This window comes from Sander lucioperca, chromosome 18 (genome assembly GCF_008315115.2).
Source record: "Sander lucioperca isolate FBNREF2018 chromosome 18, SLUC_FBN_1.2, whole genome shotgun sequence".
In the NCBI taxonomy this organism is placed as follows: domain Eukaryota; kingdom Metazoa; phylum Chordata; class Actinopteri; order Perciformes; family Percidae; genus Sander; species Sander lucioperca.
Window position 1 is genome coordinate 891,646 of NC_050190.1, and position 14,709 is coordinate 906,354.

The following is a 14,709-nucleotide window of genomic DNA, read 5'->3' on the forward strand; positions in this document are numbered from 1 at the left end:
TTAATATTAACAGTCTATGGTTGGGATGTAGCCATAGACTATAATACTAATAATATACAGTCTATGGTTGGGATGTAGCCATAGACTATAATACTAATAATATACAGTCTATGGTTGGGATGTAGACATAGACTGTATAATACTAATAATATAGAGTCTATGGTTGGGATGTAGACATAGACTGTATAATACTAATAATATAGAGTCTATGGTTGGGATGTAGACATAGACTGTATAATACTAATAATATAGAGTCTATGGTTGGGATGTAGACATAGACTGTATAATACTAATAATATAGAGTCTATGGTTGGGATGTAGACATAGACTGTATAATACTAATAATATAGAGTCTATGGTTGGGATGTAGACATAGACTGTATAATACTAATAATATACAGTCTATGGATGTAGCTAGTCTTCAGCACCCAATATTCTGGTGAGTTATACTGCTTACATTTGTGCAACTAGCAGTGTATGTTGAATGTTATGTGTTGTGATACTACATTGAGGCTACATGGCATATGTCATATTTCATATGGTGTCTCAGTTTATCTACCTCTACCCGATAGAAATAGTTTATGGCTTTAATGGCCAATCTACCGTGCGTTTGTTTGTAATCTCCATATATGGTAATCTCTCAGTGAGGACTACACCACACTTCCGCACTTTGTTGCGCGAATATGCTCGTGTCGCTGGCGCGAGAGGGCCAACTCCATGGCAACGGGACACCAACAACACCTGCTGTAAACAGGCTAATATGGAGGAGCCGAGGATTGAGAAACTCAAACTGTCACCTAAAAAAGTTTTTATCAACAACATAAACTCATACGCTTCTAAATATATTGCCAAGGTAAATATACTTCAATGTGGAATATATGAATAGAGCTAGTTAAGCTGTAGCTAACGTTAATGTGAGTCAACAGCACTGCAGTTATTTTAACGTTAACGTTACGTGGGTTGTAGAGTAAAGATGATGAAATGCTGCTAACCTTAACGTTAGCACACACACTGATAACATGTTTGTGGACAACTTTGGTCAGCAACATAAACGAGTATACGAATTTATCTTTTCTGCAGTTTTTGTGCGCATGTGTGGCCGAAGCACCTGTTGATACTGATGGAGAGATAAAGACCGAGGAAGAGGAGAAGAGGGAGACATCAAACCGCGGCGGGGAAGCAGCTTTTCACGTTGTTGGAACAGTTTCCGACAAATCTGACGACAACAGGCCATATGTCCTGGAGGAGTATTTAGTAAGTACTTAATCAATAAAAAGCTGTCCAATAGTTGTGTATGCCTACTGCAATGGTGCAACGCATTCTCATCAACGGGTCATCTACTTCATACGGTGGCCCTGAAGTGCAAACCACGACAGCAAATCCCACAACATGATGGCATTGGTGAGACTGAAATGGAAAAGGTAGATACACATGATATTGCTTGTGTGGCACATAGTATATTTTGGGGTATTTATTTTTGTTATTTTTTATTTTATGTATTATAAAATTATATTTAATATTATTAAATACAAAAATGAACGATACCACCATTTAACTTATTTCTTATCTGAGTAAGGCACGAGTTGTCCCAGCCACTGAAGATCAGCTGGACTGTCCGTTTTTTAATTATTTCTTTCAGGTGGGTAAATGTCTCCAATGCACTTTTACATGTGTTTTAGTAAAGTAATGTTAGTCCGTGTATTGTGTTTAATCTACTATTGTGCTTCGTTAAAGGAAATGGCTGTCATTCATTATACTAGTGTAGTTACCGGGGATTTGGGATTAAATAATACATACAATAAAAAAACAAAACAATGGTGTCAAATAACCCAGAAAATATACTGTGTGCCACACAACCAATCAGGAAGAGAATCAGTGTCCAAAACATACGTATCCTTTCCGTTTCAGGCTCACTAATGCTGTCGTGTTGTGCGATTTGCTGTCATGGTTTGCACGTCAGGGCCTCCGTAACTTAAGGGTCAACTTAAATCCAGGAATTCTGACATTTCTTTTTGATGTTTTGTACGTATGCAAGCAACTGAACAGGGAGGAGCTCCTTTCAAAGCTGATGGACTGTGATGTTATCATCTACAACATTAGCCAGCACGCTGATCAGCTGGAGGAAGCCCTCTGGGCTGTTTCAGGTAAGGACTTCTCTATTGGCTGGTTGATAGCTCCAAGGCTGTTCATTCTCAGTTTTCTCAACACTGTTTACACCTGTTCTATTGAATGTCTACAACTGCATTTACAGTATGTAGGCTAACATAGGTTTGATGTTTAATATTCAATCAGAAATCAATATTATCTGTCCTGTAATGATTACTTGAGGTGCTGGCATGGTACCCATTACTCTTATCTTTAATTGCCAGTAGTGTCACATTAATATTTTTTCATAATGTTGCTCACAGATACAGTCCCTTGGGGGACTATCCGTCTGTTCTCAGAAACACTACTACAATCACTAATAATATCAAAACATAAGTCCCATCAACCACATCTGTGTCTAATGTCGTACCATGTTGTACCGACTCCAAGTTCCAGAAACTGACCTAAAGTGCTGTCTAATATATCATTGCTGATACCTTTAAATATCTTATCTGTAGATAAGTTAAAATAATAATATGTAACTTTTCAAGTATGTCTGAATTCATGTTTTTTACCTTTAAAAAGGTGCCTCTTAACCAAACAATAGGGAGAGATTGGCTGCAGCCTACACCTTAGCAGAATCTGAAATGCATTGAATTTGTAGAAAATAATTAGATATAATAATATTAATAATAATAATAATTGAATTAATGAATCAGGTAATGACTCCTCTTGTATTGTGTCTGTAGCTCTCCACAATGAAATGGGCCATTTTTCTGGACCAAAGATGTTCATCCTCGTCTCCACGGTGATGACCTGGGCCTGCAGCAAGCCACTCAGTCCTGTAAGTGGACACATACAGCACCTTTGGCTAGCCTAACATGTCATTTTTGTGTGTAACATGAGGCCTTTTTTTTTTTATTCCTCGTGACATATTGTAATATAGGCCGGCTGGAACCTATTTGTGCATTAATGAATTTTAATTGTATCCCTGATGGTTAAAATTTGCTATTATCTCCAGTCCCAGCATGCACTATGTAGTCTATAACATGTATAAAATAAATAATAAAAACTAAACTGCCCATCACGGAGTATTTTCCTTTAATTGACCCCTTTTCTGACCAACAGCCTTAAAGCCCCAATATGTTCACCTTACAATGATACAGTGTAAAACAGAGAAAAGCCACAAATCTGATTCCTCACACTAGATAACAGCGATACATTGATTATCAAAATTGTAAAACACATTGATTAATTTTCTGTCAACAATATTAGCTATGATTATTTTTTATTTTATGGGAATTGCAAATATTTTTAAGAGCCATTTTTAACTTCATACATGTGAGTACCTGCTATGTGTCATTTATCTATCACAATATGTATTTGTTTTTACTGTAACCCAATGAATTACTGTTCATTTTTACTATGTCCCCACTCTGTTTACTCACTAACTCTGGTCCTACCAGATGTATGTTTAAGTATAAAGGATACTTTTGTTGTAAGTAGCATCCCTCTTGTTGTCTGTGTTGTGAAACAGGATGCCGCTTTCACTGATGAGGAATTCAGGAAAAGAAGAGCACATCCCAACTTCATACAACATATTGACCTGGAGAGGAGGGTGGTCAAGATGGGCAAAACTGTGAGTTTTAAAATTCCTTTACATTCGGTATAAGAGAGACACATGTGATTGATACGTATGGCTGTGTCACATGGCTGTTGCTTTTAGAACAGGACATTGTTCTCGACATACGTGGTGGCCTCAGGACTTCAGTACGGGATGGGAGAGCAGGTCTTCCACTTCTTTTTCAAGGTGAGATTTTCAAAACAACTGTTGCTGTTCTCATTTACGTGTCTGTCTATTTATCACTGAAACCAAAAGTCTGAATTGGAGATCCACTTGGTTCCTAATAAGTCAAACCCAATCGAGGGCCGAGGCTCGGTTTTTGGTTGGTGGTTTTGGTTTTTGGTTGGTGGTTAAAAACTCTTGGTTTTTAACCAAGAGTTTTGAGTCAAAAGCGATCTCTGTGCACACAAGTGTTTTTAGCTCCAGTAGAAGAACTAATCTCTGTTTAACACGCCCAAACCTCATATCTCATCAACATTCTCCTATACTGGGCATGAACAGGAGGCCGTGTGGAGACTCCGCCCGTTGCTGGTAGTTGCCATGGTAATGTTAGTAGCTAAGTCTCAGAGAACGAGACGTCATGAGTGATAAGACCCAATCAGGCAGCGAAATGTTGGCGTCAGTGTCGGTGTTGCCAAAGGTCTCTGTTTACGGCCATTGAGACTGCAACACAACCAAACCAAAACGGGTCAGAAGAGTTTCCAAATGTCTCCGGTTTAGGGGCTCGGAGACGCCAGAGCAGTGGGAATGAGAGATTTGTAAACGTAGCAAAAGATAGCAATGTAAATGTAGCCTGACTCATTTGATGCATCAGTTGATATGGTGCGCTGCAGGTATCAGACTCAAATGCCAAAGACCAACACCAAAGAACCAGCAGTATTTTAGTAAAAATGTCGCTATTTATGCAAACAAACTTGTACATTACATTACAGATACCCCCATTCATTTTTCATACATTTCTATTTTAAGCCGTGGAGCTGATAGTCTTAATTATCTTTGTATCAACTCATTTGGCAATGGCTTGAATGTAACGGACGTTTATTAATACAAAATAGTCGCGCACTATAGCTTTAAGTACACATTTCACACTACAAACAGTGTGTAATGTGTGAATTTGCTTCCCACGTGTCACTAATTGAACTAATCTGTATCATTAGACATCATGGCTGGGACAGGAACATGAAATACCTGTTTTTGGAGACGGCAACAACTTCGTCCCCACGATTCACGTCACTGACCTGGCAAGGTTGGACACACCTGCATGATTCTTCTTAATAGCTTCTGAACAACAAAAGGCATTAAATAATCTGACCTTACGACTTAGATTTATGACATAGACATGAGATATACAGTCATTATTTATATGCTAAAACAATATGATTTCTTTGGGATACAGTGTGATTCAGAATGTGATTGAACATCAGCCCAAGAAGTATTACCTGCTAGCTGTGGACTATTCCAACAATACCATGGAGGAGATTGTGAAGGTGTGTGTACCAACTGATCAAGAAATCTTTTGTCTAAATTAGACACGTCGGCCTCTAACAATTATTACATTATTGTCTAATTGTCAATTTCTTTACATAATCGCCGTTTTTTTTGTTAGCTAAGGTCTTAAAGCGTGTGACTGGTAATTGTAGATTTTGTTTAGATATGCCAAATTGTAAATATATAAGTGATTATTGGTTGGACTATATATTTTTATTATTATTTCAATTGTCAGTTGTTGGCACTTGACCGTTTACATGTCATAACAACAAAAATGACAAGGGGGGATACAGTTAGAAAAAATGTTTAATGATAATAAAGAGGTATGGTTTACCTCATAGGCTGTGTATCTGTGTTATTATATTATCTGGCTCACATGACAGTGATATACCCATAAGATGTATCCTGGGATTCATTCAAAACTTTATTTGTTTGAAAAAGTATTAAATAAATACATTTTTAAATTTGACTGAAAGAGACAATTACAGTATATTATTAATCGCAATTCTTTCTGAGACAATTAATTGTACAGCAAAACTTGGAATTGTTACAGCTCAAGACACATTGGACACACTGGATTGAAAATGTAATAAAGCCTGTTATGTAAAAACAAAAATTTGAATCTGTTAGAATAACTGATCAATATAGAACTTTATTGTAATATACAAACAAAACAATGTATCAGGTTTTATTACATTTGGGACACAGTGATACAGTATACTCACCTATATTTATATAAATGCTTGATACAGTATGTCTCCTACATACAGATAAAATGATATGTGAGTTCTCTGTCCACCAGGCAGTTGCCTCTGTACTTGGACCAGGGAAGATCCAGAAAAGGCCATTTGAGGAAGCCTTCCTCACACAGGACCTGAGTGTATGTTGTACCTCTTTAAATGACAATTACTTTACTGCAGTGCTCAGGAGAGTTTGTTTTGCTCCAGTATTGCTATTGAACTAGAAATGAAGGCTGACTTCCTTCTAGCTCAAAATTTCCAGAGCCTTAAGAATATAGTGCAGCATATTTTAGAAACACACTTATTTGCTTTCTGAGAGTGAGATGAGAAGATGGATATATATATATATATATATATATATATATATATATATATATATATATATATATATATATATATATATATATATATATATATATATATATATATCTCATGTTTGCGTGTTGCTGAAATCAGGACATGGTTAGTTTAGCTTAGCATTAAGACTTGAAGCAGTGTTACGGAAAACCTGGCTCTGTTCAAAGTCCAAAATACACCCACCAACAACTCTAAAGTTACTGAATAGACATATCTGGTGTGTTTAATCTGTACAGTAAAGGAAATGTAAAAATGACCGCTGAGTGCAGTGACTGTGTGCAGCTTCCTGGAGTCTCGTCATCACAGCGAGATGGCCCGGTTTGGTGTCGTTGCGTCTGTACAGAGACAAAAAAATCCAAAACCTGTGCTCTCTAACCAAATCTGGCAACCCGTCCTACAGCAAGAGGTGCTGCAGAGAGTTGCCTGGCAGATGATAAACTGCTGTGCTTAATAAAATAGCCCAAAAACCTCAATTTGTTTGGGTTGGATTCAAACCTGGGCCACTGGCAAGGACTGAGCCTACATGGGGCGCACGCAACTTTTTGGACAGAGCAGGGCTGGTTGATTCAGTTCATCTAAGCAAGGCTGACAACGTCCTGACTGTGTACTGAAGACACGGACATGAGATTGATATCCATCTTTTCATCACACTCAAAAACAATAGGGAATCAGCTTATTTCCCAAAACGTTGAATCATTCCTTTTAAGATCTATTGACATGTTATTTCCCCTTGACAGGTAATGGAAATTGATTCCTTGCTGGTCAACCTATGCATGGAGGCTGTCCATGTCAAGGAACTGTTCTCTATGAACTGGCTGTGTGAGTCTGGTCTGGTAGAGAACATAGAGCTCATTGTAGAGGAATACCAGCAGAGCAGGGGACTACTGGTACGTACTAAAGCACGAACATGTCCCTGTCCAAAGAATACACTAGTGTTAAAAAAACTAAAACTATTTAAATCATAATGAAATGGTGAACTATACAAAACGTCATAAGTATAGAGTTGCTACTTTTCCCATATGTCTGAAAATTATAATGACAATCAGGGTGCGATTTGTGTAGAAAGCAGAGGGGGGGATGTTTTTTTGATCATGCACAACATGCAAGATTAAAATCCCCTCTTCCAGTACCATGGATATAAGGCCACTCAGCCAGCCATGCCAAAAACACTTATGCACTTCAATAGCCAATGGAAAATCACATCAAAATGAAACAGCACAACTTGGTGTCAACATAAAACACAACGCTCGAGTGTTTTAATCCAAACCACCATCTTTTTACTAAACTGTCATGGCCGCATGACGCTCACTTTTTCTGGCTAAGCTCCACTACCACGGCCCCTGATAGGAGCGTCATCTGGCGGTGCCTGTAGCCGGCTCACAGTCACCTGTTGGCGGCTAAACAACTGCTGCTGGTAGCCGGTGTCCGGAGCTCTGTAGCGGCTAAATACAACCAGCAGCTGCTGCTCAGATTTGATCCTTCTGTGGCACTATACACTGTTCACGTTACAGCGCTTTACTTAGTTTAAAATACTTCTATTTTAGGTATTTAATTAAAATATCGTCTAGGCTATTGGTGAAGTATGATCACTCTGAGGGGGGGATACATTTTGTCCCCACCAGGGATAAAAATAATTCAGCAGAGGCAGGGATATGTAGACCAGAAAGGGGGAAATCCCACACAAACCCCCGGCAAACTGCACCCTGATGACAGTTGTCTTGGTTCTCATTAAGTTGTACAAGATAATGAAGTGTGTTCTTTGCAGCCCATCCGCCTGTGTGTACTGGGTCCTCCTGCGGTGGGAAAGAGCACAGTGTCCAAACAGATCTGTCGTTACTATAAACTCCATCACATCACACTGAAGGAGACCATCTCTGAAACCATCGCACAACTGGTGAGCTTCTCCTAAGGCACACAAACATGCACAAATAGGCATACATACATTTCCTGACCTGTACATGTCTTTTAATGTCCTTACAATTCCATTTCTGTCCCCATTTCTAGGAAGATAATGTGAAGAACGCTGAGCCAGATGCAGACAATGATGACATTGCAGCAGAGGCCAAGGAGCAGCTGAACAGCCTGAAGGAGAGTATGGAGCAACACGGAGGTACACACTGTGACGACCAGGGTTTACTTGCCCGCTGCCACTTGCATACAGTCCTAGAAACACCCACTTTGTCTGTCCTCACCGATTAGTCCTTGGTTCATGTCAGCATTCATCCCCTTCCTTTATCTTCAGTGTCAGTTTGAAGAGAGCAGTGCAGAAGAGAGACGTCAGGCGGAGCAAAATGCTCACACCATAGTGAAGAAAAGTGTTTAATCCCTTTCAGACACTGTTGGATTTTGGGGATTATAATCCTGTTTTGCCCAGTATTTTTGTTTTAAAGCTGCAGTAGGTAGAAAGGAAAATAATGGAAGAATTTGAAGTAGAGTGAGACCTCCCTCCCTCTCCCCTCTGTCCAGCCCCTCCCATCAGATGATCAAGGGCATACACTAACATTTACAATTTAGTTATTATTTACAGTTATTATTCTGAATAGTAAGGGGGTGATGAAATCACAATAGAATTTAAAAAACTCTGCCCCGAATCTATCTGGGCCCGTGGCCTTACCGCTCGGAAGTGATTTTATTGCCTCTTTAAATTCTCAGTGAAATTAGAGTCTAGATCAACCTTAGCAGAATCACTTAGTTTGGGTATTTACCTGAATCTGAAAAAATTATCATATCATCATCAGATGCATTACAGTTAGATGTATATACATTTGCATATAGTTCTCTAAAGTATTTATTTATATATAAAAGGATTAGCTAAAATATTCCCAGAGGAAGACTTCATTTTAAAACTAGGCTGCCTGGCCAATAATTTGCCTGGTTGATCATTTAATTCAAACTGCTTCTGTCTCAACTTAACTATTTGCTAATTGACCTGATCACTGAAGATGGTATTATATGTGTTCTTTAATTCCATGATACAGTAGAGATCTTTCATGGACAAAGAAGATGTTCAGATCCTCTCTGCTGCACGAAGCTGTACCTCTCTTTCGGCGAGCCGTTTACACCTTTCCTTTTTTTTTTTTTTTTTTTTTTTTAAGAGCTTCACAATCAATTATTTTTGCCTCCTACAACTGCTTTAAAAGATTCCCACAAAATAGAATCGAAACAGCACTGTTACCATTACCTGACAAAAACTCATCCATATACTGGTGAAAATGTGGTAAGGACAAATTAAGAGACATGGTAAGGGGATTGTGATCTGAAATCAAGATTCCCTGGTATTTTGTTTGAAATACATTTGAGATCAGCTTAGAATCAATAACGAAATAATCCGCGTGAGGGGATGTTTTACGCACATGTGAAAAGAATGACTAATCTTGGTCCGTTCGGTGCTGTTTACTCCAATATTTACTAAATCAAAGGATTATAATGAGGATATTTCCTAAATAGTGATTAGATATGTACCTGACAAATGTAAATAACAAGCCCGCCAGACTCGATTCAAGGGTGGTCTTTGTTATCGGATGTGATGACCAATAATGTAATAAACACCGTTACATTGGGGTTGACCATTCTTTTTTTTTTTTAAATCTGTTTTTCACAGGTCCTTCAACTTTATGGAAGTGCAATACTAAATCATTGAACGTCCCTTTAAGATATTTTTTTTTTTGCCACAATATGTCAACTTCTTTGTCCATTAGGTCTTTTGGAAGATCAGCTGTTGGTGAAAATGGTGAAGGACAAGCTGATGTCTAACCCATGCAGAAACCAGGGTTTTGTTCTTGACGGCTTTCCCAAGACGTATGAACAAGCCAAAGAGCTCTTCTATGGTGAGACACTGACACATACTGTGGCATAGTAGCTGCACTACTGCATACTCAGTAAAACATGGATGCATAAGATCTGTACATACATCTGTATGTTTTCTTTTTATTTCTTTTTCAGCTGAAGATCATGAATCAGAAGATGGAACATCCCAGATGTCTTCATACAGCAAGAAGATCATGCCAGGTCTCTGTAGTGCTATTTACCATGGAGGAAGTCACAGTTGAATGTTATTTAAGCATACTTGTAGACCTTCACAAGGACAAACTACAAATATTTCACTCTAAACAAAGAGCAAGTTGCACAGCTTGCACAGTTTCTAAAAAGGCCTGAGTGTTGTACTATCTGTAATGGTTTGCCTGTGTGTGCTACACAGAGTTTGTGTTGTGCCTGGATGCGTCAGATGCCTTCCTGAAGGATCGGGTGATGAACCTGCCTGAGAGGCAGGTACAGGAGCACAACTACAATCAGGAGCACTTCCTGCGACGACTGGCCAGATACAGAGAGAACAACGTGGAAGATGATACTGTTTTAAACTACTTTGATGAGCTGGACATCGCCCCTCTGTGCCTGGGTAATCCATGAAGCATGATATACCTGTAGTAAAGACGGGTTCGTTGGCTAAGCTGTATGTTCAGCATTCACCACAAATAGTGCTGTACATTTTTGACGCCTGGAATGCTGATGAGTACGGAGGCCCTAAAGGGACATGGGGAATTTTTCTTTTTCTCGTGTGTACAAGATACTTTCTGGGTCGCACGAGAAACTTTCCGGTGAGAACGTGAAAGTATCTCACGCTCACGAGAAACCAATCCAAGGCTAGCAAAAAAAAGTACTGCTAATGTTATGTGGCGAAAGTTAATGTTCAGTTAATCAGTTCAAGTAACAGTTGCCTTGTCATCTTTAAGTTTGTTGATGCCACTATCAGGTACATTTTGTTGCATTTTCAGGAAGATGAATACCTCCTCTGACTGGTACTCAGATTGGTTTCTCGTGTGCAACAGAAGAAAAAAAACTTCCCAATGTCCCTTTAGGGGCTCCGTAGATGAGGCCCAAATGAAAAATGTATTCAAGTGAATTTGCCATAGATTCAGCCTATCGCTGACAGATATTTTCATCATATTGTCAAACCTTACTGTGTTCCCTGCCGTCCTATCCAGAGATCACCAGTAGCGAAGAACCTGACTGCCTGCTGCTGATGCAGAAGATCTTCGACACGGTGGGCCAGCCCAGGAACTACGGCCCAAGCAGCCAGGAGGTGGAGGAAGAGGAGAGGAGGAAGGCTGAGGAGAAGATGAGAAGAGAGGCCCAGCAAAAGGCTGAGGAGGAGAGGAGGGAGGCAGAGGAGGCCAGACACAGGGCTGCATACTGGGAGGAGTGGGTAGGTAGCTGTGGTTTGGTTGTTGTTTGGAGAAGGATATGTGATGCTTCACAAATCAACTATCAAGCACATCTGCTGTCATCACAAAGGTCTATTACAGATAAGACATAAGACATACACTGTAAATTGAAAAAGAAGTGTGAGCTGGATAACATTTGAAAATCACACTTGATGTTAGGGCTGGGTGATATAGAGAAAATCAAATATTACAATATTCTTGACCAAATACCTTGATGTCAATATTGCAAGCGGTATTGTAGGGTTGACAATTGGTGCTTTTCACAAAATATGCTCATTTCTATCAGTATGATAACATTGTACTCACCAAAGTAGAAGCAGTCAGATCGATCAGACTGGTTTGAAATCCAGACCCAGATTAACGTAGTGAAGAAAAAAAAAAGCTGAAAGGTAAAATGATTACCCAAAATGTCCGTTTTAAATATCCATCACAGTTTACAGACCAACTCACCGCTTCAACTTTGACATTCTTCTCTTTACTTACTGTAGATGTGTTTACACAGTTTTCCTGTGCAATGAGCAACATTTCAGATGCACTCACTTTTATACTTTAATGTATGAAAGTGAGTGGTTTAGATAATCTGGCTAAACTGCAATGTTATTATTACTAATGTTATTATTACCAAACAAAATTAAGTTCTACTCAACCAGTGTATCCTTTAAGTGTTAGAGTTTGATAGAGAACGGTGTTTGATAGGTTTGTAGATTCAGTTTGATGCATTACAGTGTGTGTGTGTGTGTGTGTGTGTGTGTGTGTGTGTGTGTGTGTCAGACTCGGGGTTTGGAGGAGGTGAGGCAGCAGGAGGAGGAGCTGCTGGAGGCCCACTCCGTCCCTATGAGGAACTACCTGATGGAGCACGTCATGCCCACTCTGACCCAGGGCCTGATCCAATGCTGCACAGTCCAACCACAGGACCCTGTGGACTTCCTGGTATTACCCTCAGCGCTGCTTATCACCTAATTCTTATCATCTGGCTTCACTTGATTTTGATCATGGTCCTTTCTTTTGGTTTGTCTCATTCCAGGCAGAGTTCTTGATCAAGAAAAATCCATTTAGCTACTGAAAGTGGAGGTAATTTCTTCTAGTTGCACCTGCACACGTGTCAAATGCAAACAAACTGAAATAAAATATTTTTTTTTCTTAATTTTCCTGAGCTCTTTAGTATATTAAAACTGAAGTCAATTATGTGCACCATTTCTGTTAGAGCAAAACCTCCTGGAGTCTTTTAGACTTGTCCCAGTATTTCAGCCATCGCATGCCAAGTGTCCCTCGGTTCATGCTGGGATTTTGATTAGGTCTGATTTGTAAGTGGCCCATTCTGCTGCCCCGGTTGTATTTACACACAGCTTTGTTTGGGCTCTTGTGTGCCGGCCATTGCTTAAAAGCACCCTAAAAAAGCGGATGAAAGTGTGTATGAAGCCAAAAGCTAATTAGGAAGTTAATTTGCGTAATGAACTTGGTAAACTCCAAAGTAGACACGCTCGGGCCATAATTGCTTTGATTTGGCTTCTGATATCCAGGAAGGATAAATGTTACAAATGGCAGCTAATTTGTGTCTCTCTCATGTTGCCACTCGCGACTCCAAAGTGTACATAATTGGTTGCGACGGAACACCAAATTATTTCATTGTACATACTTAATCACCACATGGGGAAATTAGTTGAGTTTATTTGGGAAACATGGTGACGCAAGCCGCTGCAAGACAATTTGCCTGCACCATCTGTGAGTCCCAGGTACAAACACTATATGGAGAGTTTTCTAAAGTGAAACACAGATTTTGACAGTAAATATGATAATACAATATTGTCATAGTCTCATGTGAGCAGAAACATGGAGCACATTTTCTATCTTAGTGAACAGTCTGAAGATCTTGAACGTCATTGTCAAAGAGGTTCTACACTAGCACACGTATCATAACATCAGCTGGTGCACGCAACTGCAACTCTGTGAAGTACTAAGATCTTACTTCAGTACAAGTAAGTGTCTTGTATTCAAATCTTACAAAAAAGTGCTTAAGTATGGGCAGCAACATACATTAAGCATCAAAAGTAAAAGTAGGCCTACTAATTATGCACAATGGCCCCATTCATCAGCGTTAACAATTTAATAATATCACATATAATCATTTATGAGTCACAGGGACCAAGCCATTTTACTTTTGACACTTTAAGTACATCTATCCATTCATTATCTGTAACTGCTTATCCGTTCAAGAGTCACGGGGAGCTGGAGCTGATCCCAGCTGACATTGGGCGAGAGGCGGGGTACACCCTCTGGCCAGTCCCTCACAGGGCTTGTCTCGCATTGCCAGACCCTCCTTCACAGCGCTGCGGAGGAAGGTCTGGCTAGTCCACACGACATTCCGGGATGAGGTAACGTGCTCTGGTTTATTGGCATTTCTTTAAACCAATCACAATCGTCATGGGCGGTGCTAAGTGCCAGACAGAGCCACGGTGCCGCTGCAAAATAGCCTCGGGAAGAACTTGTTTTGGTGGAACGTGTACGTTCAAAAGTAGTTTTAGTCGTGCAACAGAAAACTCAGATTGGACAGATAGTCTAGCTAGCTGTTTGGATTTACCCTGCAGAGATCTGAGGAGCAGTTAAACATAGTCCTCACAAATCCACCCGAGGTTAGAATTACAACACAAAGAAGCAGAAAAAAGTCCTGAAAATTAGGGACCTGAACAATTCCGGGAATGAAATGTCGTCGATACAGACTATCACAGGGCATCACATAGAGACAGACAACCATTCACTCTCACATTCACACCTACTGGAAATCTAGAGTAGCCAATTAATGCCTATATGGTGGACTGTGTGAGGACACTGGAGCACCTGGAGAAAACCTACGCAGGCACGGGGACCGGACAGCACCTGCTGGGAGGCAACAGTGCTAACCACTGCATCACTGTGTCGCTTACTATTAGTAGCCTACATTTAGTTCAAAATACTTTTACTTGTAATGGATTATTACATGGTACTGTTGGTACTTTTACTTAGATAAGTATACGTTTTAAGTACTACCAACACAGCTATGCCTGATTTGCAAAGGCTAACAATAACTATAATGGACAATGAGAACAGCCTATGAGCAGTATTACAGCCTACACTTGCTCTGAGTTATGCATATTTAAATTTTCAGTTTCAACTTTTCCAATCCATATGTGCAATTATACCTGGATTACCAGGCAAC

The 14,709-nt window shown here is 39.7% G+C and overlaps 1 protein-coding gene across 2 annotated transcripts; it reads left to right on the forward strand.

The window, feature by feature from the left end:
• The first annotated feature begins 664 nt into the window (after window positions 1–664).
• Window positions 665–13,099, forward strand: ak7b (adenylate kinase 7b). Of its 2 annotated transcripts, none has more exons than XM_031280470.2 (18): window positions 665–853; window positions 1,081–1,254; window positions 2,036–2,144; window positions 2,835–2,929; window positions 3,623–3,724; window positions 3,812–3,895; window positions 4,867–4,955; window positions 5,106–5,196; window positions 6,000–6,077; window positions 7,032–7,181; window positions 8,060–8,188; window positions 8,299–8,404; window positions 9,993–10,121; window positions 10,237–10,302; window positions 10,493–10,690; window positions 11,277–11,497; window positions 12,288–12,446; window positions 12,541–13,099. In XM_031280470.2, the coding sequence occupies exons 1-18, from the start codon at window positions 761–763 to the stop codon at window positions 12,577–12,579; spliced, it is 2,112 nt and encodes a 703-aa protein (XP_031136330.1). In that variant the 5' UTR covers window positions 665–760; the 3' UTR covers window positions 12,580–13,099. The 2 variants fall into 2 exon arrangements, with proteins under 2 accessions (XP_031136330.1, XP_035850835.1); XM_035994942.1 differs by having other exon boundaries at window positions 10,005–10,121.
• The last annotated feature ends 1,610 nt before the right edge of the window (window positions 13,100–14,709 follow it).